At 38.3% G+C, this 23744-nt stretch overlaps 1 protein-coding gene, 1 long non-coding RNA gene and 20 other non-coding genes across 23 annotated transcripts; 10 read left to right on the plus strand and 12 right to left on the minus strand.

Moving 5' to 3' along the window:
• Positions 1-621: 621 nt before the first annotated feature.
• On the minus strand, positions 622-6644 carry aptx (aprataxin). Of its 2 annotated transcripts, none has more exons than XM_072670143.1 (8): positions 6295-6644; positions 5011-5057; positions 4315-4368; positions 3877-4131; positions 2910-2969; positions 2376-2602; positions 1926-2029; positions 622-1034 (listed from the first exon to the last, which is right to left on the minus strand). In XM_072670143.1, exons 1-8 carry the CDS (start codon positions 6422-6424, stop codon positions 880-882), a joined length of 1032 nt encoding a protein of 343 aa, XP_072526244.1. In that variant the 5' UTR covers positions 6425-6644; the 3' UTR covers positions 622-879. The 2 variants fall into 2 exon arrangements, with proteins under 2 accessions (XP_072526244.1, XP_072526245.1); XM_072670144.1 differs by having other exon boundaries at positions 3877-4183; positions 6295-6339.
• Positions 6645-7292: 648 nt separating this feature from the next.
• trnaf-gaa (transfer RNA phenylalanine (anticodon GAA)) lies at positions 7293-7365 on the plus strand. Its single transcript has one exon. It is a non-coding gene; the product is annotated as a tRNA-Phe (tRNA).
• A 217-nt stretch (positions 7366-7582) lies between these two features.
• Positions 7583-7654, minus strand: trnaq-cug (transfer RNA glutamine (anticodon CUG)). The gene has a single exon. It is a non-coding gene; the product is annotated as a tRNA-Gln (tRNA).
• Positions 7655-8813: 1159 nt separating this feature from the next.
• trnaf-gaa (transfer RNA phenylalanine (anticodon GAA)) lies at positions 8814-8886 on the plus strand. The gene has a single exon. It is a non-coding gene; the product is annotated as a tRNA-Phe (tRNA).
• Positions 8887-9104: 218 nt separating this feature from the next.
• trnaq-cug (transfer RNA glutamine (anticodon CUG)) lies at positions 9105-9176 on the minus strand. Its single transcript has one exon. It is a non-coding gene; the product is annotated as a tRNA-Gln (tRNA).
• Positions 9177-10330: 1154 nt separating this feature from the next.
• trnaf-gaa (transfer RNA phenylalanine (anticodon GAA)) lies at positions 10331-10403 on the plus strand. The gene has a single exon. It is a non-coding gene; the product is annotated as a tRNA-Phe (tRNA).
• Positions 10404-10621: 218 nt separating this feature from the next.
• Positions 10622-10693, minus strand: trnaq-cug (transfer RNA glutamine (anticodon CUG)). Its single transcript has one exon. It is a non-coding gene; the product is annotated as a tRNA-Gln (tRNA).
• Positions 10694-11877: 1184 nt separating this feature from the next.
• On the plus strand, positions 11878-11950 carry trnaf-gaa (transfer RNA phenylalanine (anticodon GAA)). The gene has a single exon. It is a non-coding gene; the product is annotated as a tRNA-Phe (tRNA).
• A 165-nt stretch (positions 11951-12115) lies between these two features.
• Positions 12116-12187, minus strand: trnaq-cug (transfer RNA glutamine (anticodon CUG)). The gene has a single exon. It is a non-coding gene; the product is annotated as a tRNA-Gln (tRNA).
• A 300-nt stretch (positions 12188-12487) lies between these two features.
• Positions 12488-12559, minus strand: trnaq-cug (transfer RNA glutamine (anticodon CUG)). The gene has a single exon. It is a non-coding gene; the product is annotated as a tRNA-Gln (tRNA).
• A 608-nt stretch (positions 12560-13167) lies between these two features.
• trnaf-gaa (transfer RNA phenylalanine (anticodon GAA)) lies at positions 13168-13240 on the plus strand. The gene has a single exon. It is a non-coding gene; the product is annotated as a tRNA-Phe (tRNA).
• Positions 13241-13575: 335 nt separating this feature from the next.
• Positions 13576-13647, minus strand: trnaq-cug (transfer RNA glutamine (anticodon CUG)). Its single transcript has one exon. It is a non-coding gene; the product is annotated as a tRNA-Gln (tRNA).
• Positions 13648-15709: 2062 nt separating this feature from the next.
• Positions 15710-16849, plus strand: LOC140546961 (uncharacterized). Its single transcript, XR_011978377.1, has 3 exons — positions 15710-15779; positions 15946-16041; positions 16166-16849. It is a non-coding gene; the product is annotated as an uncharacterized lncRNA (long non-coding RNA).
• Positions 16850-18460: 1611 nt separating this feature from the next.
• trnaf-gaa (transfer RNA phenylalanine (anticodon GAA)) lies at positions 18461-18533 on the plus strand. The gene has a single exon. It is a non-coding gene; the product is annotated as a tRNA-Phe (tRNA).
• A 589-nt stretch (positions 18534-19122) lies between these two features.
• trnaq-cug (transfer RNA glutamine (anticodon CUG)) lies at positions 19123-19194 on the minus strand. Its single transcript has one exon. It is a non-coding gene; the product is annotated as a tRNA-Gln (tRNA).
• A 608-nt stretch (positions 19195-19802) lies between these two features.
• trnaf-gaa (transfer RNA phenylalanine (anticodon GAA)) lies at positions 19803-19875 on the plus strand. The gene has a single exon. It is a non-coding gene; the product is annotated as a tRNA-Phe (tRNA).
• A 335-nt stretch (positions 19876-20210) lies between these two features.
• On the minus strand, positions 20211-20282 carry trnaq-cug (transfer RNA glutamine (anticodon CUG)). Its single transcript has one exon. It is a non-coding gene; the product is annotated as a tRNA-Gln (tRNA).
• Positions 20283-21461: 1179 nt separating this feature from the next.
• Positions 21462-21534, plus strand: trnaf-gaa (transfer RNA phenylalanine (anticodon GAA)). The gene has a single exon. It is a non-coding gene; the product is annotated as a tRNA-Phe (tRNA).
• Positions 21535-21751: 217 nt separating this feature from the next.
• On the minus strand, positions 21752-21823 carry trnaq-cug (transfer RNA glutamine (anticodon CUG)). The gene has a single exon. It is a non-coding gene; the product is annotated as a tRNA-Gln (tRNA).
• A 300-nt stretch (positions 21824-22123) lies between these two features.
• On the minus strand, positions 22124-22195 carry trnaq-cug (transfer RNA glutamine (anticodon CUG)). Its single transcript has one exon. It is a non-coding gene; the product is annotated as a tRNA-Gln (tRNA).
• A 608-nt stretch (positions 22196-22803) lies between these two features.
• trnaf-gaa (transfer RNA phenylalanine (anticodon GAA)) lies at positions 22804-22876 on the plus strand. Its single transcript has one exon. It is a non-coding gene; the product is annotated as a tRNA-Phe (tRNA).
• A 334-nt stretch (positions 22877-23210) lies between these two features.
• Positions 23211-23282, minus strand: trnaq-cug (transfer RNA glutamine (anticodon CUG)). The gene has a single exon. It is a non-coding gene; the product is annotated as a tRNA-Gln (tRNA).
• Positions 23283-23744: the final 462 nt, after the last annotated feature.

Raw genomic sequence — 23744 nt, forward strand, 5'->3', positions numbered from 1 at the left:
AACCCTGTCATCAATAGTCCAGTCCTAACCACTGAGCCACCACTGCCCACTACTGATGACAGAGACCAGAGCAAGCACATCCTTTTCATGTTCAATAAACAATTTAATGACTCCTAAAGCCTTGTCTAGGGAGGGGGTGGGGGGGAACAGTTATCATGCATCGTGATCTGCAATGACCCTCCCCTTTAAGAAGGTCAAGTAGACTAAAACCTGAACCGGCCTGTAGTGTTCTCTTGGTGTACTTCACATCTGGGAATGCCCAGTTTTGTCTTTTCCTAACTTTGGCCACTGGTTCTGCTGAAACACTGGTAGGTTGAGCCTTTGTGACTGAAGCTCCCACCATTTGCGCCCCAATAATGACCCTTCTGTCACAGTCAGTTTGATCGGTTTAATCTTCTTGCCAGCTTGATCTAAAATCAAGGTAATTTCTGTATGTGTCGCTGGTGTTTCCTTCACCACCCAGTAATATATTAGTCAGCATTTAAAGTTTAATAAATTAAAACAACATATGTCATAAAGCAGCTTTACAAAGAACCAGGTTTAAACCTCTTTGAGCAAGACAGTGGCAGAAGGAATTCCCTCAGATTAATAGAAGAAACCTTGAGAGGAACCAAACACAACTTTGTTATGAATCAGAATGTTTTAATTCACTGTGAAATGTAACATTTAGCAACAATTCTAGTGTAACAAAACCAGTCACCTGTTAATGACCTGCACTCACAGACCTCAGAGTACTCTAAACTGTAAACTATTTACCAGCTTTTTGGGTCTTCAATGGAAAAACACCATCACTATATTTCCAAATCTATTATGTTTAATACCTACATACAGCGCAGCTCTCCAACAAAACTTATATAACTCGCTTGCTTTGGAAATGTTTTAGGAGGGCAGATGAATTTTGAGGTGATCCTTCAGCTTCGGTATGGTGGGTTGCTCTTTGTGGCAAACATGGCAGCGCAACGGCAACTTCAACAACTCGCCTGTGCCTTCCTTTACACTCACTTTACCATCTCGTTCCAACATGGCAATGATGTCTGCAAAGGAAACGTTCAATATTAGAATGGAAGTGCCATGTTTTCGGACACAGTCTAAATTTGCCCCGACAAGGCATGCAAGTAGAACAATGTTGCCAAAATAATGTTTTATATATTCACTATATGGACAAAGAATTGGGACACCTGCTCATTCCTTATTTATTCTGAGATAAACCTGTTTTCTGGAGCATTGCTGTGAGGATTTGATTGCATTCTGCAACAAAAGCAGGATGTTGGATGATCACCACCCCACTGCATCTCCAACTCCTCCCAAAAGTATTGGATGGAGCACCATCATTCCAGAGAACCCAGTTCCACTGCTCTTTATACCCCTCTAGCCCAGGCATTAGGCATGGTTTATCTGCTGCAGAGAGTCCTATTCTATTGGTAGCACTTTTATACAGGGGTTAGACAAGCTGTTGTGCATGTGTGTGTGCATTTGCACATCTGTGTCAGCAATGGGTGCAGCTTAAAGTAGCTGAATGCAAGTAGCTTTCAAGGGGTGTCCACAAACATTTGGACATTTTGTGTATTTTGATTCAGAAGGAAGATTCTTATCTTACAATTTCCTTAGTACTATCTTAGCGTACAGACTGGAAGCTGCTGATGAATTCATTGGAAATCAGCTTTGTTCGAGTTGTGTCTGGTGTGTTGGAGAAGCCACGTGTGGCCATTAATAGCCACGTCCTAAATTTGTGTTTCTTCTAAGCTTTCACTGAGACCTTTGGGATGCTCTTTTTCAATTAAAATATGTTTCTAAAATAGGGCTTCAAAACCAATGACATTTCAAGAATAAATGTATATCTAATCAAAAAAGTTTTAAATGAGGAGTGAACACTTTCAGACATTAGTTGATACAGTATAAACACACTTTGCAGAGGTCCCACTCACCCTGAGAGTCAACAAAGTAGTCAGTGGTGAATGAATTCCAGTGTTTCTTGTTCTTCAGACAAGGAGAATCGAAGTCTTGGCTGATCACATGCAGGTGGATGTGGCTATGAAGGTAAAAGGAGAGAATCGGTGAGACAAACGATACACCACCTTCTTGTACTGTTCATTAAACCCTATTAAAACTAATCATGGATAACAGACAAATATATTAGAGGTGTAACCATTCACCAAATGTATGTTTTAATACTTTATTATGATTCTGAGAGGTCTCGATTTTTGTGTTTTGTCAATTCCATAAATCAAAAAACAGAAAAAATACCCTCCCAGGAATTTAAGGTCGTGTAATCGTCATGATTTAATGCACCATAATTGTGGTAAACTATGTTTTAATTAAATGAGAAAGTCATTAATTGGGGTCACATTTAAATGATTAAAACTGAGCAGTTTTACCTCATGCTGGGTATGGCATGGTAGCCTAGTCGGAAGCGCAGTTTCTGGGCGTCGGAGCACTGCTGTATCATCTTGTCCCCCACTTTGTGCATGTGCTTCAGCAGCTCACAGTGCTCCCTCTTCAGAACCTTTAGACTGGAGATCGAGTCCCATGGGAGCACCAGCCAATGGTGCCGTGCCTTAGGGTACTTATCCTTAATGACCACCACCTTCTCGTCTTTATATACCTTTAAATAGGACAAATATGGGCGCACAAACTCAACAATGCAATAATTATATGTAAACCTCAATAACAAAATGTAATATTGCTTTAAAATTGCATTCTAAAAATATGACCAAGTACATTACAAGACGTTTACTGGTAATTCTGCACTTTATATACTGTGTACTTCAGCTCCTCAGCTTGACACTAAAGCCTGGTTTTCACAGTGATTCCAATTTGTGTTAGAAACTGATCTCTATGACAGTGTTCAACAATCCAGGCTGAAAAGGCTGCTTAAACCTGATCAACATATTCACTGTGTTACATAATACCTGCATCTTTGGGTCCTGCATTGAAACTTTCAGTCCTTGACTCCAGTGGCCTGCAGGTTCCTGCGAAAAACACAACATATAAAGATAATAGGGACGGATAACAGTTAGCCAACAGTGCTATTATTCTAAATGTCCTTAACCCCTTTAACTTATTTAGTTATAAAAGCAATTTCATTGAGAACTTTCAGATGTCACCATAACTTAATTATGATCATTATTTGGCATGACTCATTATTGTATAGTTGTTTTAATTGCAATATGAACTTTTATATGAATATAGATATGATGAATAGAGAACTACTAAACCAGTATAAAATATTTCTTCTTTAAAAATTAAAAGCATTTTACTGACTTTTATTATAAACAGCTGATCAACTCTATTACTATAAAATAAATGCAGCTGAATCAACACCTTCACGAGGCGCTGATGTATGTTTGCATATGTAGAAACGACTTGTACGACATGTACGCTTCAAATCAGCTACCTGGCAATTAATAGAAGTAACGCTAGTCTTACTCTAAGTCTTTTTTGCTGTTATTAGTTGTGTGACAATCCTTAAGATTATTACTTTCTAAAGTTAACTATTTCTCATAGGTTTGTGTTGAGCCATGCAGAGGAAGTGGCAAGTAAGTCCCATCATGGGAAAAAATGGTCGCTGTCCAAAGAAAAACATGGATCTGCAAAGTGGTGATTTTACAGGAGCTGGGTAAAATGTTCCTAACTTTGAATAAAAGTAATTTAGAGCATTTCTATTGGTCTATTTATCCAGAATTATTCACAGAGTGTAAAAAGCAGCTACAGGGTTCACACCATGGACAGCAGTGATATGCATGTAACAGGTTAATTTATGGATCCTAGGCAAAAAAATAAATAAATATGAGGATTTTTTTCTTTCTACAAACCAAGAAGAAACACAACACTTCTTTCCCTAATTCAATTCATAACAAAGCCCAAAAAGCATCTCACCGCTTTTCCTGGTGCTGCTTTTTCTGCCACAGATGCTCCATTTGATTCTGGCTCTGTATATGAAGGTGTGGACATTTTACTAGCTGGACTTTCATTCTCTTCTTTATGTCCATGTGAATCTCTCTGGTGGGGCCTTTTCGTTGGCTTGCTTCTCTCCCCAGCAGAACCCCATGTGGACGTATCTTCAGTGAACCGCACTGTGTATGGATAAAGCTGATTGACCATGTAGAGCTTCTGGCCTGGCTTCAAAGGCACCTGGTTGTAGAGGTGAAGGAACTGCTGTTGGTAAGCTGTTACAGCCAGTGTCCTGTACAACAGTATCAGTTACTGAACAGCATGGGGAACATTTCCATGTGACCTACCGTGGTGCCACAAATCATTCCAGGTGCAAGTATCTGGAATGTAGGAACCAATGTAGTTGATCCAAGTGTACTTTACCTGATTGCCTTTGCCCACAACAACACTGTCCACATTGGTAGGGTTGGTTCCTAACTGTAAAGCAATGCAACAGAATACAAATCACTACATCTGAAAGGGTTCCTACGCGGCACAGGTTCCTAGTTTTCAGGCTATGTTTACAGCATGTTCATATATATGTGTGTGTATATGGCTAGGGTATATATATATAAGAGTCTGCTATGATCAATTTGTGGAATGGGATTACCTAGGGGCTCTTCTGAAATCGGGAATTGCACCTTTAGTTCTCTTATAGACTGGGGAGGTCATTCTAATTTTTGGATGTAGGTCTGTGTCTGAGTAATATTATGAAATGATCTGATTAATAAGTTGCCAGCACGTTTCCAGCGTTTATTCTGATGTTCTGTTTATAGACCTTGCTTGTTATACATGCCTTAAAGACCTCATAAAGGTCATTACAAGGAACAGATAAGTCTGTGTCGGCCAAAGTATGTGTGTGTCCAATATTTGGCCATTGAATGGAGCTCTGTGGGAGCTAAGGCAACTTTGTTTGATTTACTTTTAACATATTAATGAAGCAACTGACCTAACAGACATTTGCATATCTCTAAAAAGTCATCCATTGTATTCTCCTATAATAACAAACCAATTACAATAACAAACCAATGCAATTTCATTCGTTTGTACTATTTCCTGGCTAAAATGACAAGCACACACCTGTTTCACGCTGATAAATCCTCGGTTGCAATCTGCTTTCAGTTCAACTGTGAAGGCACAGAAATGCATTTGGATCATGGTAAGATACATCACAGCACAGTGATCACTTAAGCTCAAGCTAACTACCAATGAGGAGAGGGGAGTAACCCACTGAATCTCCATTACTTAAAATTAACCTTAGGTTACTCTCAAGTCATTATTAGTTATTAAGATACTCATATATAAAGCAAATAATGTATAATAACAATATCATAACAGCACAACAACAATAAGGTTCAAATAAAGAGAGGTGAAAATGGTGATGTGGAATGATCTAGGGCTGCTTTTGGAACGTAAAATGCCCTAATTGGACCACAAATGGATCAAGTTGACGGATTGTGGTTAGATACGGCACTAGTGATCACTAATCACTACATCTGAAAGGGTTCCTACACGGCACAGGTTCCTAGTTTTCAGGCATTCAGAGTACAGCATATTCCTATATATGTATAAATACATATATCACTCGCTTCTGGCTGCTGGATTTGTCAACTACCAACATGGAGAGGAGAGTAACCATTTACATTTACATTTATGGCATTTAGCAAACATCCATATCGACTTATCGACTTAGCTTATCCAGAGCGACTTACAAGGTTACTCGTATTACAGAGGTGGGCCAATGTAGTGTTAGGAGTCTTGCCCAGGGAGTGTAGCGCAGCATACGGTCACCCAGACTGGGAGTCGAACCCTGGTCTCCCACATGGTTGGGGGTGTAATAGCTCACTGGCAGCTAGTGGTTTTATCTGCTGTGCTTAGGTAGATCACATTATTAAGATGTTCGTAGATAAAGCAAATAATGTATAATAACAGTAATTATTACAGATTATGGTTAGATAAGTCACAGTCATATAACTAACCTGTATTAGAGTGCATGTCTTAAGCACAACAACCCCTGAGCACAGTGATCACTACAGCTTCTGGCCTTACAACTCCAGATTTGTTACATAATATTTTCTGATTAAAAATGATCCATTTGTCTAATTATGGCATTTATGTGGGTTTATGATCCAAAAGCAGCCATAGATCATTTTACATCACCATTTCAACCTCTCTATATTTAAACTTCACTGTTGTTGTACTGTTTTTATACATTATTATACATTATTTATTAGATTTATGAATATCTAGCTAGCTAATAACCTAAGGTTAACCTGAGGTTAGTCTTGAGTAATGCAGATCCAGGGAGTTACTCCCCCCCTATAAACACTCTGAGGGTCCGGGGGGGAGATGTAAGCTACCCACCTTGATTTCTGGAACACTTCTGGTCTTTGATCCTAGTCTCTGGTCCCCGACCCAGGATCAGACTTTGCTGGTGATGAAGCTGAATAGGTTTATGACAGTCATCTTCGCTAACAAGCCAGCAGATCGGCATTATCCTGAGAAGTAAGCTCCTGACTTTCCTGCCTGGTCTGGTTTCGAGTGCAGACCGTCTGCAGCCTACTGTTAGCTCAACTCCAGCATTGCCAGCATTTCCACACGGACACCTGCTTTAAGATGCTCCTCAGATTCCGTGTTAAGCTGCTTTATCACGAATAATTAATGTGACAAAGAACAAAAGCGTCTAAAATGGACAAAACTACACAAAAACACACCACGTGTGAAACGGAAGTGTGCCACATGTCAAAATAAAGGTTTACCCTTTTACTATTTTTGTGTTTGGAAACCTGTTTAAAATATAAGAATATATTTATAAAAAATATTTTGTCCACAAAAATAAAAAAATAAAACCGAATTATCTACATTCACTAAATATACATCCCATCTGTATCAGCAGTGAGTTAAGGCATCGTGTCTATTACTGTTTTACTACTGGCCCTTATTTATTTTTATACTGTAAATATATATATATATATATTTTTACATTTTTGCATTATTAGAAAAGTATATATTTAAGTATATACGAAAGTTTTTTGTTCTTACTTTTTGTTTGAACGTTTGAGATAAAGAAAAAAATACATTGATACATTGACTTTTTTTGGATTAAAAAAAATATATTAGGCTCAACATTACTTACAAAAAAACAAAAAGAAATTATAAATATAAATGTTTCCTAAAATGTGGAATGATGTGAGATTTACCTGAGATACAGAGAGGCGGGCTACTACCGTGGTCTACTATGGCCAAAGTAAAGAACTTGTGATCACTACCCCAAAAAAGGCTCTCAGGATATCGACCCTTCACGGTTGTACACGTTTCCATTCATAGACACCTGAACAACGCAAACGATGACCCTCCAACAAGCCGAAATAGCTCAGTTGGGAGAGCGTTAGACTGAAGATCTAAAGGTCCCTGGTTCGATCCCGGGTTTCGGCAGAAGGGGTGGTCTTTTGTACCCATGCCTTCTACCCATTACATTAAAGCATTACTCACCATCACATATTTTTATGTCTATACTAGATACCTTGTGCTCACTGCCCCCCAAAATATGCTGTTTTGGGGTGAAAGACAGTCTTGTTGACTAAGCAGAAAATCCTCTACAACAACTGAAAGTGAAACACAAGAAATCACACCACCTTAAAAAGGTTTCCACAGGTCCCACCGAGATTTGAACTCGGATCGCTGGATTCAGAGTCCAGAGTGCTAACCATTACACCATGGAACCGCTGTGTCCAGCAGCATCGCCTCCAAGGTAATAGAAAATAATAAAATAATTAACTCGGTGCAGACACATTGTAAATGACCTATATTAAGAGGTTTCACTCTTTTCACTTACTTTCAATGATTGTATATTTACTGTAATGAACTTATTTACATTTACATTTAAGGCATTTAGCAGAAGCTCTTATCCAGAGCGATTTACAAAAGTCATTTGCTCTTAACTCAGAAATAACCTCAACTAGTTTGAATAGACTCGAAATTTAAAGATCCTCTAATCTTAGACTCTACTAAACACAAGTCAATAAGGTGACCACTCTACTATTGGCCCAAGTGCTCTCAGAAAAGAAGGGTCTTCAGTCTGGTTTGAAGACAGCGAGCGACTCTGCTGTTCGGACACCCAGGGGAAGTTCATTCCAACACTTGTCTTACATGGATTTTGAGGGATGGCGGGTCGAGCCGAGCGGTGCTTCAAGCTGGGAGGGCTCTCCGTGCGGATCGGCATTTGACCATCGCCATCAAATACGGAGGGGCTGGTCCGTTCTTGATGGAAACGTGATTAAAATATCAGAACATATTCAAATAAATATTTTGTCCACAAAAAGAAACAAAAATACAACCTAATTATCTACATTCACTAACCAAAACGAAGAGTAATAGCTAAATATACAGCCCATCTGTATCAGCAGTGAGTCAAGGCATCATGTTTATTACTGCTTTAGGACGGGCCCTTATTTATTTATTTTACATTATTAGTAAAAGTATATATATATATATATATATATATATATATATATATATATATATATATATATATATATACGAAAGTTTTTTGTTCGTTTTTTGTTTGAACGTTTCAGATAATGGGGAAAAAAAACATTGATTTCTTTTTGGTTTTAAAAACAACATTAGGCTCAACATTATTTACAAATTTGGCTTGAAAAATTTTTTTATACATATAAATATTTCCTAAAATGTGGAATGACGTGAGATTTACCTGTAAAGCAGAGACACAGAGAGGCGGGCTACTACCGTGGTCTACTGTGGCCCAAGTAGAGAACTTGTGATCACTACCCCAAAAAAGCATCTCAGGATGTCTACCCTTCACGGTTGTACACTTTTCCATTCTTAGACGCGTCAAAAACGCAACCATTGAACTCCTGTAAGCCGAAATAGCTCAGTTGGGAGAGCGTTAGACTGAAGATCTAAAGGTCCCTGGTTCGATCCCGGGTTTCGGCAGAAGGGGTGCAGTTTTGTACCCATGCCTTCTACCCATTACATTAAAGCATTACTCACCATCACATATTTTTTATGTCTATACTAGATACCTTGTGCTCACTGCCCCCCAAAATATGCTGTTTTGGGGTGAAAGACAGTCTTGTTGACTAAGCAGAAAATCCTCTACAACAACTGAAAGTGAAACACAAGAAATCACACCACCTTAAAAAGGTTTCCGCAGGTCCCACCGAGATTTGAACTCGGATCGCTGGATTCAGAGTCCAGAGTGCTAACCATTACACCATGGAACCGCTGTGTCCAGCAGCATCGCCTCCAAGGTAATAGAAAATAATAAAATAATGAACTCGGTGCAGACACATTGTAAATGACCTATATTAAGAGGTTTCACTCTTTTCACTTACTTTCAATGATTGTATATTTACTGTAATGAACTTATTTACATTTACATTTAAGGCATTTAGCAGAAGCTCTTATCCAGAGCGACTTACAAAAGTCATTTGCTCTTAACTCAGAAATAACCTCAACTAGTTTGAATAGACTCGAAATTTAAAGATCCTCTAATCTTAGACTCTACTAAACACAAGTCAATAAGGTGACCACTCTACTATTGGCCCAAGTGCTCTCAGAAAAGAAGGGTCTTCAGTCTGGTTTGAAGACAGCGAGCGACTCTGCTGTTCGGACACCCAGGGGAAGTTCATTCCACCACTTGTCTTACATGGATTTTGAGGGATGGCGGGTCGAGCCGAGCGGTGCTTCAAGCTGGGAGGGCTCTCCGTGCGGATCGGCATTTGACCATCGCCATCAAATACGGAGGGGCTGGTCCGTTCTTGATGGAAACGTGATTAAAATATCAGAACATATTCAAATAAATATTTTGTCCACAAAAAGAAACAAAAATACAACCTAATTATCTACATTCACTAACCAAAACGAAGAGTAATAGCTAAATATACAGCCCATCTGTATCAGCAGTGAGTCAAGGCATCATGTTTATTACTGCTTTAGGACGGGCCCTTATTTATTTATTTATTTATTTATTTTACATTATTAGTAAAAGTATATATATATATATATATATATATATATATATACGAAAGTTTTTTGTTCGTTTGTTCGTTTTTTGTTTGAACGTTTCAGATAATGGGGGAAAAAAAACATTGATTTCTTTTTGGTTTTAAAAACAACATTAGGCTCAACATTATTTACAAATTTGGCTTGAAAAATTTTTTTATACATATAAATATTTCCTAAAATATGGAATGACGTGAGATTTACCTGTAAAGCAGAGACACAGAGAGGCGGGCTACTACCGTGGTCTACTGTGGCCCAAGTAGAGAACTTGTGATCACTACCCCAAAAAAGCATCTCAGGATGTCTACCCTTCACGGTTGTACACTTTTCCATTCTTAGACGCGTCAAAAACGCAACCATTGAACTCCTGCAAGCCGAAATAGCTCAGTTGGGAGAGCGTTAGACTGAAGATCTAAAGGTCCCTGGTTCGATCCCGGGTTTCGGCAGGAGGGGTGTAGTTTTGTACCCATGCCTTTTTCCCATTACATTAAAGCATTACTCACCATCACATATTTTTTATGTCTATACTAGATACCTTGTGCTCACTGCCCCCCAAAATATGCTGTTTTGGGGTGAAAGACAGTCTTGTTGACTAAGCAGAAAATCCTCTACAACAACTGAAAGTGAAACACAAGAAATCACACCACCTTAAAAAGGTTTCCGCAGGTCCCACCGAGATTTGAACTCGGATCGCTGGATTCAGAGTCCAGAGTGCTAACCATTACACCATGGAACCGTTGTGTCCAGCAGCATCGCCTCCAAGGTAATAGGAAATAATAAAATAATTAACTCGGTGCAGACACATTGTAAATGACCTATATTAAGAGGTTTCACTCTTTTCACTTACTTTCAATGATTGTATATTTACTGTAATGAACTTATTTACATTTACATTTAAGGCATTTAGCAGAAGCTCTTATCCAGAGCGACTTACAAAAGTCATTTGCTCTTAACTCAGAAATAACCTCAACTAGTTTGAATAGACTCGAAATTTAAAGATCCTCTAATCTTAGACTCTACTAAACACAAGTCAATAAGGTGACCACTCTACTATTGGCCCAAGTGCTCTCAGAAGAGGAGGGTCTTCAGTCTGGTTTGAAGACAGCGAGCGACTCTGCTGTTCGGACACCCAGGGGAAGTTCATTCCACCACTTGTCTTACATGGATTTTGAGGGATGGCGGGTCGAGCCGAGCGGTACTTGAAGCTGGGAGGGCTCTCCGTGGGGATCGGCATTTGACCATCGCCATCAAATACGGAGGGGCTGGTCCGTTCTTGATGGAATCGTGATTAAAATATCAGAACATATTCAAATAAATATTTTGTCCACAAAAAGAAACAAAAATACAACCTAATTATCTACCTTCACTAACCAAAACGAAGAGTAATAGCTAAATATACAGCCCATCTGTATCAGCAGTGAGTTAAGGCATCATGTTTATTACTGCTTTAGGACGGGCCCTTATTTATTTATTTATTTATTTTGCATTATTAGAAAAAGTATATATATATATATATATATATATATATATATATATATATATATATATATATATATATATATATATACGAAAGTTTTTTGTTCGTTTGTTCGTTTTTTGTTTGAACGTTTCAGATAAAGGGGAAAAAAAAACATTGATTTCTTTTTGGTTTTAAAAACAACATTAGGCTCAACATTATTTACAAATTTGGCTTGAAAAAAATTTTTATACATATAAATATTTCCTAAAATGTGGAATGACGTGAGATTTACCTGTAAAGCAGAGACACAGAGAGGCGGGCTACTACCGTGGTCTACTGTGGCCCAAGTAGAGAACTTGTGATCAGTACCCCAAAAAAGCATCTCAGGATGTCGACCCTTCACGGTTGTACACTTTTCCATTCTTAGACGCCTCAAAAACGCAACCATTGAACTCCTGCAAGCCGAAATAGCTCAGTTGGGAGAGCGTTAGACTGAAGATCTAAAGGTCCCTGGTTCGATCCCGGGTTTCGGCAGAAGGGGTGTAGTTTTGTACCCATGCCTTCTACCCATTACATTAAAGCATTACTCACCATCACATATTTTTATGTCTATACTAGATACCTTGTGCTCACAGAAAATCCTCTACAACAAATGAAAGTGAAACACAAGAAATCACACCACCCTAAAAAGGTTTCCGCAGGTCCCACCGAGATTTGAACTCGGATCGCTGGATTCAGAGTCCAGAGTGCTAACCATTACACCATGGAACCGCTGTGTCCAGCAGCATCGCCTCCAAGGTAATAGAAAATAATAAAATAATTAACTCGGTGCAGAAACATTGTAAATGACCTATATTAAGAGGTTTCACTCTTTTCACTTACTTTCAATAATTGTATATTTACTGTAATGAACTGTGACTGCAGTGGAGTACAATACACAAGACCTTTATGGAGCCAGTTCAGGATCTATCAAGACTTGCCCAAGACTTTTCCACACTATTTCAAGCGTTAAATATCATCTCTAAACATTTCGGGTGAACTGTCTCCATCAAGACTTTTCCCAAAAGCACCAGGTCCCACCGAGATTTGAACTCGGATCGCTGGATTCAGAGTCCAGAGTGCTAACCATTACACCATGGAACCAGTACACCCACAACGGTCATGCTTCTCGTCCACAGAGGCTACACGTTAAGATAAAGCACACTAGTTCAGACTCTTAATGTAATATCTACACATCCCGTGTGTGAACTGCTACACCACAGGACACTCAAATATTAAACAATTGTATTATTGTAGGATAATCAACTTATTTACATTTAAGGCATTTAGCAGAAGCTCTTATCCAGAGCGACTTACAAAAGTGATTTGGTATTAACTCAGAAATAACCTTAACGAAATAACGAAAGTTTTTTGTTCGTTTGTTCGTTTTTTTTTTGAACGTTTGAGATAAAGAGAAAAAAACATTGATTTCTTTTTGGATTTAAAAACAACATTAGGCTCAACATTATTTACAAATTTGGTTTGAATTTTTTTTTTTATAAATATAAACGTTTCCTAAAATTTGGAATGACGTGAGATTTACCTGTAAAGCAGAGACACAGGGAGGCGGGCTACTATCGTGGTCTACTGTGGCCCAAGTAGAGAACTTGTGATCAGTACCCCAAAAAAGAATCTCAGGATGTCGACCCTTCACGGTTGTACACTTTTCCATTCTTAGACGCGTCAAAAACGCAACCATGAAACTCCTGCGAGCTGAAATAGCTCAGTTGGGAGAGCGTTAGACTGAAGATCTAAAGGTCCCTGGTTCGATCCCGGGTTTCGGCAGAAGGGGTGGTCTTTTGTACCTAAGATAGTCCTTTATTAGTCCCGCAGTGGGGAAATTCTCTGTAATAGAAAATAATAAAATAATTAACTCGGTGCAGACACATTGTAAATGACCTATATTAAGAGATTTCACTCTTTTCACTTGCTTTCAATGTTTGTATATTTACTGTAATGAACTGTGACTGCAGTGGAGTACAATACACAAGACCTTTATGGAGCCAGTTCAGGATCCATCAAGACTTGCCCAAGACTTTTCCACACTATTTCAAGCGTTAAATATCATCTCTAAACATTTCGGGTGAACTGTCTCCATCAAGACTTTTCCCAAAAGCATCAGGTCCCACCGAGATTTGAACTCGGATCGCTGGATTCAGAGTCCAGAGTGCTAACCATTACACCATGGAACCAGTACACCCACAACGTTCATGCTTCTCGTCCACAGAGGCTACACGTTAAGATAAAGCACACTAGTTCAGACTCTTAATGTAATATCTACACATCCCGTGTGTGAACTGCTACACCACAGGACACTCAAATATTAAACAATTGTATTATTGTAGGATAATCAACTTATTTACATTTACATTTAAGGCATTTAGCAGAAGCTCTTATCCAGAGCGACTTACAAAAGTCATTTGCTCTTAACTCAGAAATAACCTCAACTAGTTTGAATAGACTCGAAATTTAAAGATCCTCTAATCTTAGACTCTACTAAACACAAGTCAATAAGGTGACCACTCTACTATTCACTGTAAAAAATCCTTTTTTCAAACTGTTCTCTAAACTAAAATAAGAATGTAATTTGAACTAAAATAAGTGAGTAGATGAAGTTTACATGTCATAATGAGTAATTTAAGCAAATTCAGCTCAAATTTATTATAAACTAATTTCTCTTTGTTCGTGTAACTTACAATTCTATGTTTCTGATCCACAATACCAAGTAATTTAGTTAACGCATGCGCACTTCATGTCAGTGGAAGTTGCTATGGGGTTTCCCAGTCTTGGCAGGGGCTTAAGCACGTTCCTGAGAACAGCTAGCGTAGAGTACAGAAAGTCATTTACAACAGCTGATGAAGGTGTCTTTGACTACGACTATTGTTAATGTGGATATATTAGCTGGAGTAATATGTGAAAATAAATTATCTTTGTAAAACAATGTTTGCAAGCCCAGAACTGCTCGGGGTTAAAGTAGTGTTTCTCTGGCAGTGTGTTAGCTCGCTAGCCAGCTTGCTAGATTAACTAACATTAACATTTTGCTGTTGTGATTATTTTCTCACAGAATAGGTTGGTTTTTCAACGCTTTTTTAAATTCGGTTTTAATATGTCGGAGTTTCTAGAAAAAACGTTGTTTTCAAATGTCACTTTCGACGGTTTTTCCATATATTTTAGTTAGCTAGCTAATGCTGCTTTTTTAACTAAAGGGGACGAGGCATGGCATATTCGTTGCCATACAGTTGTTTTTGTAATTGTGTCGAAGTAAATAGTTGGCGCAGTCTGCAGACTTTATTAGTCAGAGTTGCCACATTGCTCAAATCTGATTTTTAGCTCAGATTATTTTAGCTCGGACCTTTACGGCTCACTAACAAATGTAAGTGACCTCTATATTTGCGCAATGCGAACAAATCTGTCCCTAAAACGACTCACGAGCAAATTATATAAAACCTAGTATTTGTGAGGGGACTCGAGTAATATATATTCCTTGGTCATTTTTAGGCCACGTTAAAACGTGCAGAATTTATGCGCCGTACGCCATAACGGACAGCAGCCGTTACAGCGGCTGCTGAGCAGCCCTGACACTGCTTAAAGCTGATTAACACATAATTAACACATAACTTAGTCCAAATATTTGATTAACACATAACTTAGTCCAAATATTTGATTAACACATAATTTAGTCCAAATATTTGAATACCTCAATAAGAGGACCCACTGAGACAATCCCTCACTGCCGTCATCCATTTCTCCTTCTCCTCAGAGTTATGACCAATGTCCAGTTGGATTGATGTAAAAGTCACATGAATTCTGATCTGGCTGTTCAGACTGAGTATTATTGCTGTATATCAGATATGTATTGGATTTCAGTACCCCATATGAAAGTGGATCAGATCAGTATTGAAAATGTCAGATTCAATGCGTTTTTTTTTTCATTCACAATGCCACACAACACGTGTGTCACATACGACAAAAAAGATTAGATTTGGGTTACATGAACCTGCTGTGTTTACATGGCCCCTGTCGCAAACTGGTCTTGTAGAAGAAATACTGTTTTGAGAGATGTAGTTTTCCTAAAAGAGTGGTCAGTGAGTGTGAATATTGTTACTGTCCAATGAAAAATAATTATCTACAAAATGGCAAATTTTTCAGGAGAGGACAAAAATCTAATTTAATTTTAATGCAGTGTCAAAAGAACCAGACTTTTTCCATGCAGTTTTGGGCCACTTCTGTTGGTTCATTCATCATGAAATTTTCACACAACACAAATGTCATCTGCTGGGTTCTAATGATTCGTTCATGTTTTTTAATGGACAGCAACGATATGGTAATGGCTGTGTTGATGTTTTTTTTCTGTAGTGGGCTGGAGTAGCCACTTCCATGTTAAATGTTGCTTTGTAGATGAACGTGATTCTTGACACACTTGATAAACACTGAACACAGAGCTGCTTGAATATTGCTGCAAGTATTGTCAACAGTATGTTTTCCCTTAGGTGAATGACATTGTTGCCAAACGACAAAGAACAGTTCTTGAAGGGTTGCCCCTTTTTTTGCGGGAAAATCCATCTAGCTTGCTGAAGAAATGTCTGGTAAGTAGCCTTCTGTGTACCTATGTAGATCAGTTACATGATTTCTGAATGTATAATACAAAATTTTAAGCTGTCTCTCTTTTTCTCACATTCCATCTCCACTCCCCCTTTTCTAATTTCTCAGGACACAGACACTGAAGACCACTACACCAAAGATGTCAAGGTTGCCATTCTCACAGTGACGGAAGATGATGTAGCTGCCTCAACGTCCCTGCCAAATGTCACGAACATTGCAATTATCCTAGAAGAGGTTGTTGTTCTTCAGGATATTGTTGATCTGCCAACAGCATTTGCATACTTGTTTGGCCTTCTGTTTGCCATTAATATGGAATATCCCCAAGAACTCAGGTACACCTTTGAGGCAATACAGAAGATTTTCATGGATCTTGGTGAATCTTGCACTGCAAGAGTCCATTCCCTAAAGGTTAAGCTGTGCTAGATGGACTGATGGATGCTTAATCCTCCTTGCAATCCTTGTCACCATACCTTTCTGTATGCAAAATTGTCTGCATTACGCATAATATCAATACTCTTGGTTTCCAGAAATGTGAGTAGAAGGAACACATTTTTATTAGATTCATGGAGTTCGTTTTTTTCTTTCCAAAAAGAAAGAAAAAGGACCATACTTTAAATAAGGTGTCAAAGCAAAATTGAAATGCAGGTTGCATTTTGCTATTTAAAAAAGTTTAAAGTTTTGAACATCTTTATCAGTTCAGTTATTTCAGGTTAACAAAAGGTTTTGTAACATTGGAAAAGCTCACATTTTTGTTGTACCATTGTTAAAGCCACAAATGTGTGGCGTTTAAAAATGTTACGACCATATTGCACCATACTTTTACGATGTCCAAGATGAATTGTAATGTAGGTTGCATGTAAAAGTGTAAACATTTTGTCTGTTCAGTTTTTGCAGGTAAACAAAGGGTTTAAGCCACACGTTTGTGACTTTAACAATTTTTATTTGATTCATAGACTCAAATGCATCATACATTTAAGGTGTAAAAGAAAACATAGTTTAAAGTTAAAGTGTAAACATTTTGTCTGTTCAGTTTTTGCAGGTTAACAAGTTTAAAAAGTGCTGGTTTTATCACATTTTCTTCCTACACAAATCCATAGCATTTAAATATTTGTAAAATTTTATAAATGATTTAAGTTGTATATGGAATGGAGATTTAATGCTTTTAATTTTTCTGCTTATAGATCACACTATTTGTACAGTCCTGGGCATGTTCCATGTATTGTAGCCCATGCATATTGAATTTTACTCCATTCTGATTAATAAAGTGTTTTATTAATGCTCATATTTTCTTTGTTACTTCGGCTTAAAATATTAAGTAAACCATCTGGACTCATTTTTTACCGTTGTGGTAGCTTTTGTTCTACCAACTAACATTGCTTAGTTCTGTAATTGGTTCAGTGGACAAAATTATTTTTGTTAAGTGGACTCATCACTTAACTTGATATTTTGAGTTGGGAAGACTTTTGACTCCAAAAGTTCAGTTTACTCAAAAATTCACTTGTAATAAGTTGACATTTTTTTTTTTGTTGGCTGAACTTTTTTTTTTTTACAGTGTTGGCCCAAGTGCTCTCAGAAAAGAAGGGTCTTCAGTCTGGTTTGAAGACAGCGAGCGACTCTGCTGTTCGGACACCCAGGGGAAGTTCATTCCACCACTTGTCTTACATGGATTTTGAGGGATGGCGGGTCGAGCCGAGCGGTACTTGAAGCTGGGAGGGCTCTCCGTGCGGATCGGCTTTTGACCATCGCCATCAAATACGGAGGGGCTGGTCCGTTCTTGATGGAAACGTGATTAAAATATCAGAACATATTCAAATAAATATTTTGTCCACAAAAAGAAACAAAAATACAACCTAATTATCTACATTCACTAACCAAAACGAAGAGTAATAGCTAAATATACAGCCCATCTGTATCAGCAGTGAGTCAAGGCATCATGTTTATTACTGCTTTAGGACGGGCCCTTATTTATTTATTTATTTATTTTGCATTATTAGAAAAAGTATATATATATATATATATATATATATATATATATATATATATATATATACGAAAGTTTTTTGTTCGTTTGTTCGTTTTTTGTTTGAACGTTTCAGATAAAGGGGGAAAAAAAACATTGATTTCTTTTTGGTTTTAAAAACAACATTAGGCTCAACATTATTTACAAATTTGGCTTGAAAATTTTTTTTATACATATAAATATTTCCTAAAATGTGGAATGACGTGAGATTTACCTGTAAAGCAGAGACACGGAGAGGCGGGCTACTACCGTGGTCTACTGTGGCCCAAGTAGAGAACTTGTGATCACTACCCCAAAAAAGCATCTCAGGATGTCTACCCTTCACGGTTGTACACTTTTCCATTCTTAGACGCGTCAAAAACGCAACCATTGAACTCCTGCAAGCCGAAATAGCTCACTTGGGAGAGCGTTAGACTGAAGATCTAAAGGTCCCTGGTTCGATCCCGGGTTTCGGCAGAAGGGGTGTAGTTTTGTACCCATGCCTTCTACCCATTCCATTAAAGCATTACTCACCATCACATATTTTTATGTCTATACTAGATACCTTGTGCTCACTGCCCCCCAAAATATGCTGTTTTGGGGTGAAAGACAGTCTTGTTGACTAAGCAGAAAATCCTCTACAACAACTGAAAGTGAAACACAAGAAATCACACCACCTTAAAAAGGTTTCCGCAGGTCCCACCGAGATTTGAAACCGGATCGCTGGATTCAGAGTCCAGAGTGCTAACCATTACACTATGGAACCGCTGTGTCCAGCAGCATCGCCTCCAAGGTAATAGAAAATAATAAAATAATTAACTCGGTGCAGACACATTGTAAATGACCTGTATTAAGAGGTTTCACTCTTTTCACTTACTTTCAATAATTGTATATTTACTGTAATGAACTGTGACTGCAGTGGAGTACAATACACAAGACCTTTATGGAGCCAGTTCAGGATCTATCAAGACTTGCCCAAGACTTTTCCACACTATTTCAAGCGTTAAATATCATCTCTAAACATTTCGGGTGAACTGTCTCCATCAAGACTTTTCCCAAAAGCACCAGGTCCCACCGAGATTTGAACTCGGATCGCTGGATTCAGAGTCCAGAGTGCTAACCATTACACCATGGAACCAGTACACCCACAACGGTCATGCTTCTCGTCCACAGAGGCTACACGTTAAGATAAAGCACACTAGTTCAGACTCTTAATGTAATATCTACACATCCCGTGTGTGAACTGCTACACCACAGGACACTCAAATATTAAACAATTGTATTATTGTAGGATAATCAACTTATTTACATTTAAGGCATTTAGCAGAAGCTCTTATCCAGAGCGACTTACAAAAGTGATTTGGTATTAACTCAGAAATAACCTTAACGAAATAACGAAAGTTTTTTGTTCGTTTGTTCGTTTTTTGTTTGAACGTTTGAGATAAAGAGAAAAAAACATTGATTTCTTTTTGGATTTAAAAACAACATTAGGCTCAACATTATTTACAAATTTGGTTAGAATTTTTTTTTTTATAAATATAAACGTTTCCTAAAATTTGGAATGACGTGAGATTTACCTGTAAAGCAGAGACACAGAGAGGCGGGCTACTATCGTGGTCTACTGTGGCCCAAGTAGAGAACTTGTGATCAGTACCCCAAAAAAGAATCTCAGGATGTCGACCCTTCACGGTTGTACACTTTTCCATTCTTAGACGCGTCAAAAACGCAACCATAAAATTCCTGCGAGCCGAAATAGCTCAGTTGGGAGAGCGTTAGACTGAAGATCTAAAGGTCCCTGGTTCGATCCCGGGTTTCGGCAGAAGGGGTGGTCTTTTGTACCTAAGATAGTCCTTTATTAGTCCCGCAGTGGGGAAATTCTCTGTAATAGAAAATAATAAAATAATTAACTCGGTGCAGACACATTGTAAATGACCTATATTAAGAGATTTCACTCTTTTCACTTGCTTTCAATGTTTGTATATTTACTGTAATGAACTGTGACTGCAGTGGAGTACAATACACAAGACCTTTATGGAGCCAGTTCAGGATCCATCAAGACTTGCCCAAGACTTTTCCACACTATTTCAAGCGTTAAATATCATCTCTAAACATTTCGGGTGAACTGTCTCCATCAAGACTTTTCCCAAAAGCATCAGGTCCCACCGAGATTTGAACTCGGATCGCTGGATTCAGAGTCCAGAGTGCTAACCATTACACCATGGAACCAGTACACCCACAACGTTCATGCTTCTCGTCCACAGAGGCTACACGTTAAGATAAAGCACACTAGTTCAGACTCTTAATGTAATATCTACACATCCCGTGTGTGAACTGCTACACCACAGGACACTCAAATATTAAACAATTGTATTATTGTAGGATAATCAACTTATTTACATTTACATTTAAGGCATTTAGCAGAAGCTCTTATCCAGAGCGACTTACAAAAGTCATTTGCTCTTAACTCAGAAATAACCTCAACTAGTTTGAATAGACTCGAAATTTAAAGATCCTCTAATCTTAGACTCTACTAAACACAAGTCAATAAGGTGACCACTCTACTATTGGCCCAAGTGCTCTCAGAAAAGAAGGGTCTTCAGTCTGGTTTGAAGACAGCGAGCGACTCTGCTGTTCGGACACCCAGGGGAAGTTCATTCCACCACTTGTCTTACATGGATTTTGAGGGATGGCGGGTCGAGCCGAGCGGTACTTGAAGCTGGGAGGGCTCTCCGTGCGGATCGGCTTTTGACCATCGCCATCAAATACGGAGGGGCTGGTCCGTTCTTGATGGAAACGTGATTAAAATATCAGAACATATTCAAATAAATATTTTGTCCACAAAAAGAAACAAAAATACAACCTAATTATCTACATTCACTAACCAAAACGAAGAGTAATAGCAAAATAAACAGCCCATCTGTATCAGCAGTGAGTTAAGGCATCATGTTTATTACTGCTTTAGGACGGGCCCTTATTTATTTATTTATTTATTTATTTTGCATTATTAGAAAAGGTATATATATATATATATATATATATATATATATATATACGAAAGTTTTTTGTTCGTTTGTTCGTTTTTTGTTTGAACGTTTCAGATAAAGGGGGAAAAAAAACATTGATTTCTTTTTGGTTTTAAAAACAACATTAGGCTCAACATTATTCACAAATTTGGCTTGAAAATTTTTTTTATACATATAAATATTTCCTAAAATGTGGAATGACGTGAGATTTACCTGTAAAGCAGAGACACAGAGAGGCGGGCTACTACCGTGGTCTACTGTGGCCCAAGTAGAGAACTTGTGATCACTACCCCAAAAAAGCATCTCAGGATGTCTACCCTTCACGGTTGTACACTTTTCCATTCTTAGACGCGTCAAAAACGCAACCATTGAACTCCTGCAAGCCGAAATAGCTCAGTTGGGAGAGCGTTAGACTGAAGATCTAAAGGTCCCTGGTTCGATCCCGGGTTTCGGCAGAAGGGGTGTAGTTTTGTACCCATGCCTTCTACCCATTACATTAAAGCATTACTCACCATCACATATTTTTATGTCTATACTAGATACCTTGTGCTCACTGCCCCCCAAAATATGCTGTTTTGGGGTGAAAGACAGTCTTGTTGACTAAGCAGAAAATCCTCTACAACAACTGAAAGTGAAACACAAGAAATCACACCACCTTAAAAAGGTTTCCGCAGGTCCCACCGAGATTTGAAATCGGATCGCTGGATTCAGAGTCCAGAGTGCTAACCATTACACTATGGAACCGCTGTGTCCAGCAGCATCGCCTCCAAGGTAATAGAAAATAATAAAATAATTAACTCGGTGCAGACACATTGTAAATGACCTATATTAAGAGGTTTCACTCTTTTCACTTACTTTCAATAATTGTATATTTACTGTAATGAACTGTGACTGCAGTGGAGTACAATACACAAGACCTTTATGGAGCCAGTTCAGGATCTATCAAGACTTGCCCAAGACTTTTCCACACTTTTTCAAGCGTTAAATATAATCTCTAAACATTTCGGGTGAACTGTCTCCATCAAGACTTTTCCCAAAAGCACCAGGTCCCACCGAGATTTGAACTCGGATCGCTGGATTCAGAGTCCAGAGTGCTAACCATTACACCATGGAACCAGTACACCCACAACGTTCATGCTTCTCGTCCACAGAGGCTACACGTTAAGATAAAGCACACTAGTTCAGACTCTTAATGTAATATCTACACATCCCGTGTGTGAACTGCTACACCACAGGACACTCAAATATTAAACAATTGTATTATTGTAGGATAATCAACTTATTTACATTTAAGGCATTTAGCAGAAGCTCTTATCCAGAGCGACTTACAAAAGTGATTTGGTATTAACTCAGAAATAACCTTAACGAAATAACGAAAGTTTTTTGTTCGTTTGTTCGTTTTTTGTTTGAACGTTTGAGATAAAGAGAAAAAAACATTGATTTCTTTTTGGATTTAAAAACAACATTAGGCTCAACATTATTTACAAATTTGGTTAGAATTTTTTTTTTTATAAATATAAACGTTTCCTAAAATTTGGAATGACGTGAGATTTACCTGTAAAGCAGAGACACAGAGAGGCGGGCTACTATCGTGGTCTACTGTGGCCCAAGTAGAGAACTTGTGATCAGTACCCCAAAAAAGAATCTCAGGATGTCGACCCTTCACGGTTGTACACTTTTCCATTCTTAGACGCGTCAAAAACGCAACCATAAAGTTCCTGCGAGCCGAAATAGCTCATTTGGGAGAGCGTTAGACTGAAGATCTAAAGGTCCCTGGTTCGATCCCGGGTTTCGGCAGAAGGGTTGGCTTTTTTACCTAAGATAGTCCTTTATTAGTCCCGCAGTGGGGAAATTCTCTGTAATAGAAAATAATAAAATAATTAACTCGGTGCAGACACATTGTAAATGACCTATATTAAGAGATTTCACTCTTTTCACTTGCTTTCAATGTTTGTATATTTACTGTAATGAACTGTGACTGCAGTGGAGTACAATACACAAGACCTTTATGGAGCCAGTTCAGGATCCATCAAGACTTGCCCAAGACTTTTCCACACTATTTCAAGCGTTAAATATCATCTCTAAACATTTCGGGTGAACTGTCTCCATCAAGACTTTTCCCAAAAGCACCAGGTCCCACCGAGATTTGAACTCGGATCGCTGGATTCAGAATCCAGAGTGCTAACCATTACACCATGGAACCAGTACACCCACAACGTTCATGCTTCTCGTCCACAGAGGCTACACGTTAAGATAAAGCACACTAGTTCAGACTCTTAATGTAATATCTACACATCCCGTGTGTGAACTGCTACACCACAGGACACTCAAATATTAAACAATTGTATTATTGTAGGATAATCAACTTATTTACATTTACATTTAAGGCATTTAGCAGAAGCTCTTATCCAGAGCGACTTACAAAAGTCATTTGCTCTTAACTCAGAAATAACCTCAACTAGTTTGAATAGACTCGAAATTTAAAGATCCTCTAATCTTAGACTCTACTAAACACAAGTCAATAAGGTGACCACTCTACTATTGGCCCAAGTGCTCTCAGAAAAGAAGGGTCTTCAGTCTGGTTTGAAGACAGCGAGCGACTCTGCTGTTCGGACACCCAGGGGAAGTTCATTCCACCACTTGTCTTACATGGATTTTGAGGGAT

The sequence above is a fragment of the Salminus brasiliensis genome, chromosome 24 (assembly GCF_030463535.1).
Source record: "Salminus brasiliensis chromosome 24, fSalBra1.hap2, whole genome shotgun sequence".
Taxonomy (NCBI): domain Eukaryota; kingdom Metazoa; phylum Chordata; class Actinopteri; order Characiformes; family Bryconidae; genus Salminus; species Salminus brasiliensis.

Coding starts and splice junctions, on each gene's coding strand:
- aptx (XM_072670143.1), bottom strand. CDS start 6,424: ATGCCGATCTGCTGGCTTGTTAGCGAAGATGACTGTCATAAACCTATT. Junction 2,970..3,876: donor AAGCAGCACCAGGAAAAGCG/GTGAGATGCTTT, acceptor TGTTTTTCGCAG/GAACCTGCAGGCCACTGGAG. Junction 1,035..1,925: donor CTACTTTGTTGACTCTCAGG/GTGAGTGGGACC, acceptor TTTCCTTTGCAG/ACATCATTGCCATGTTGGAA.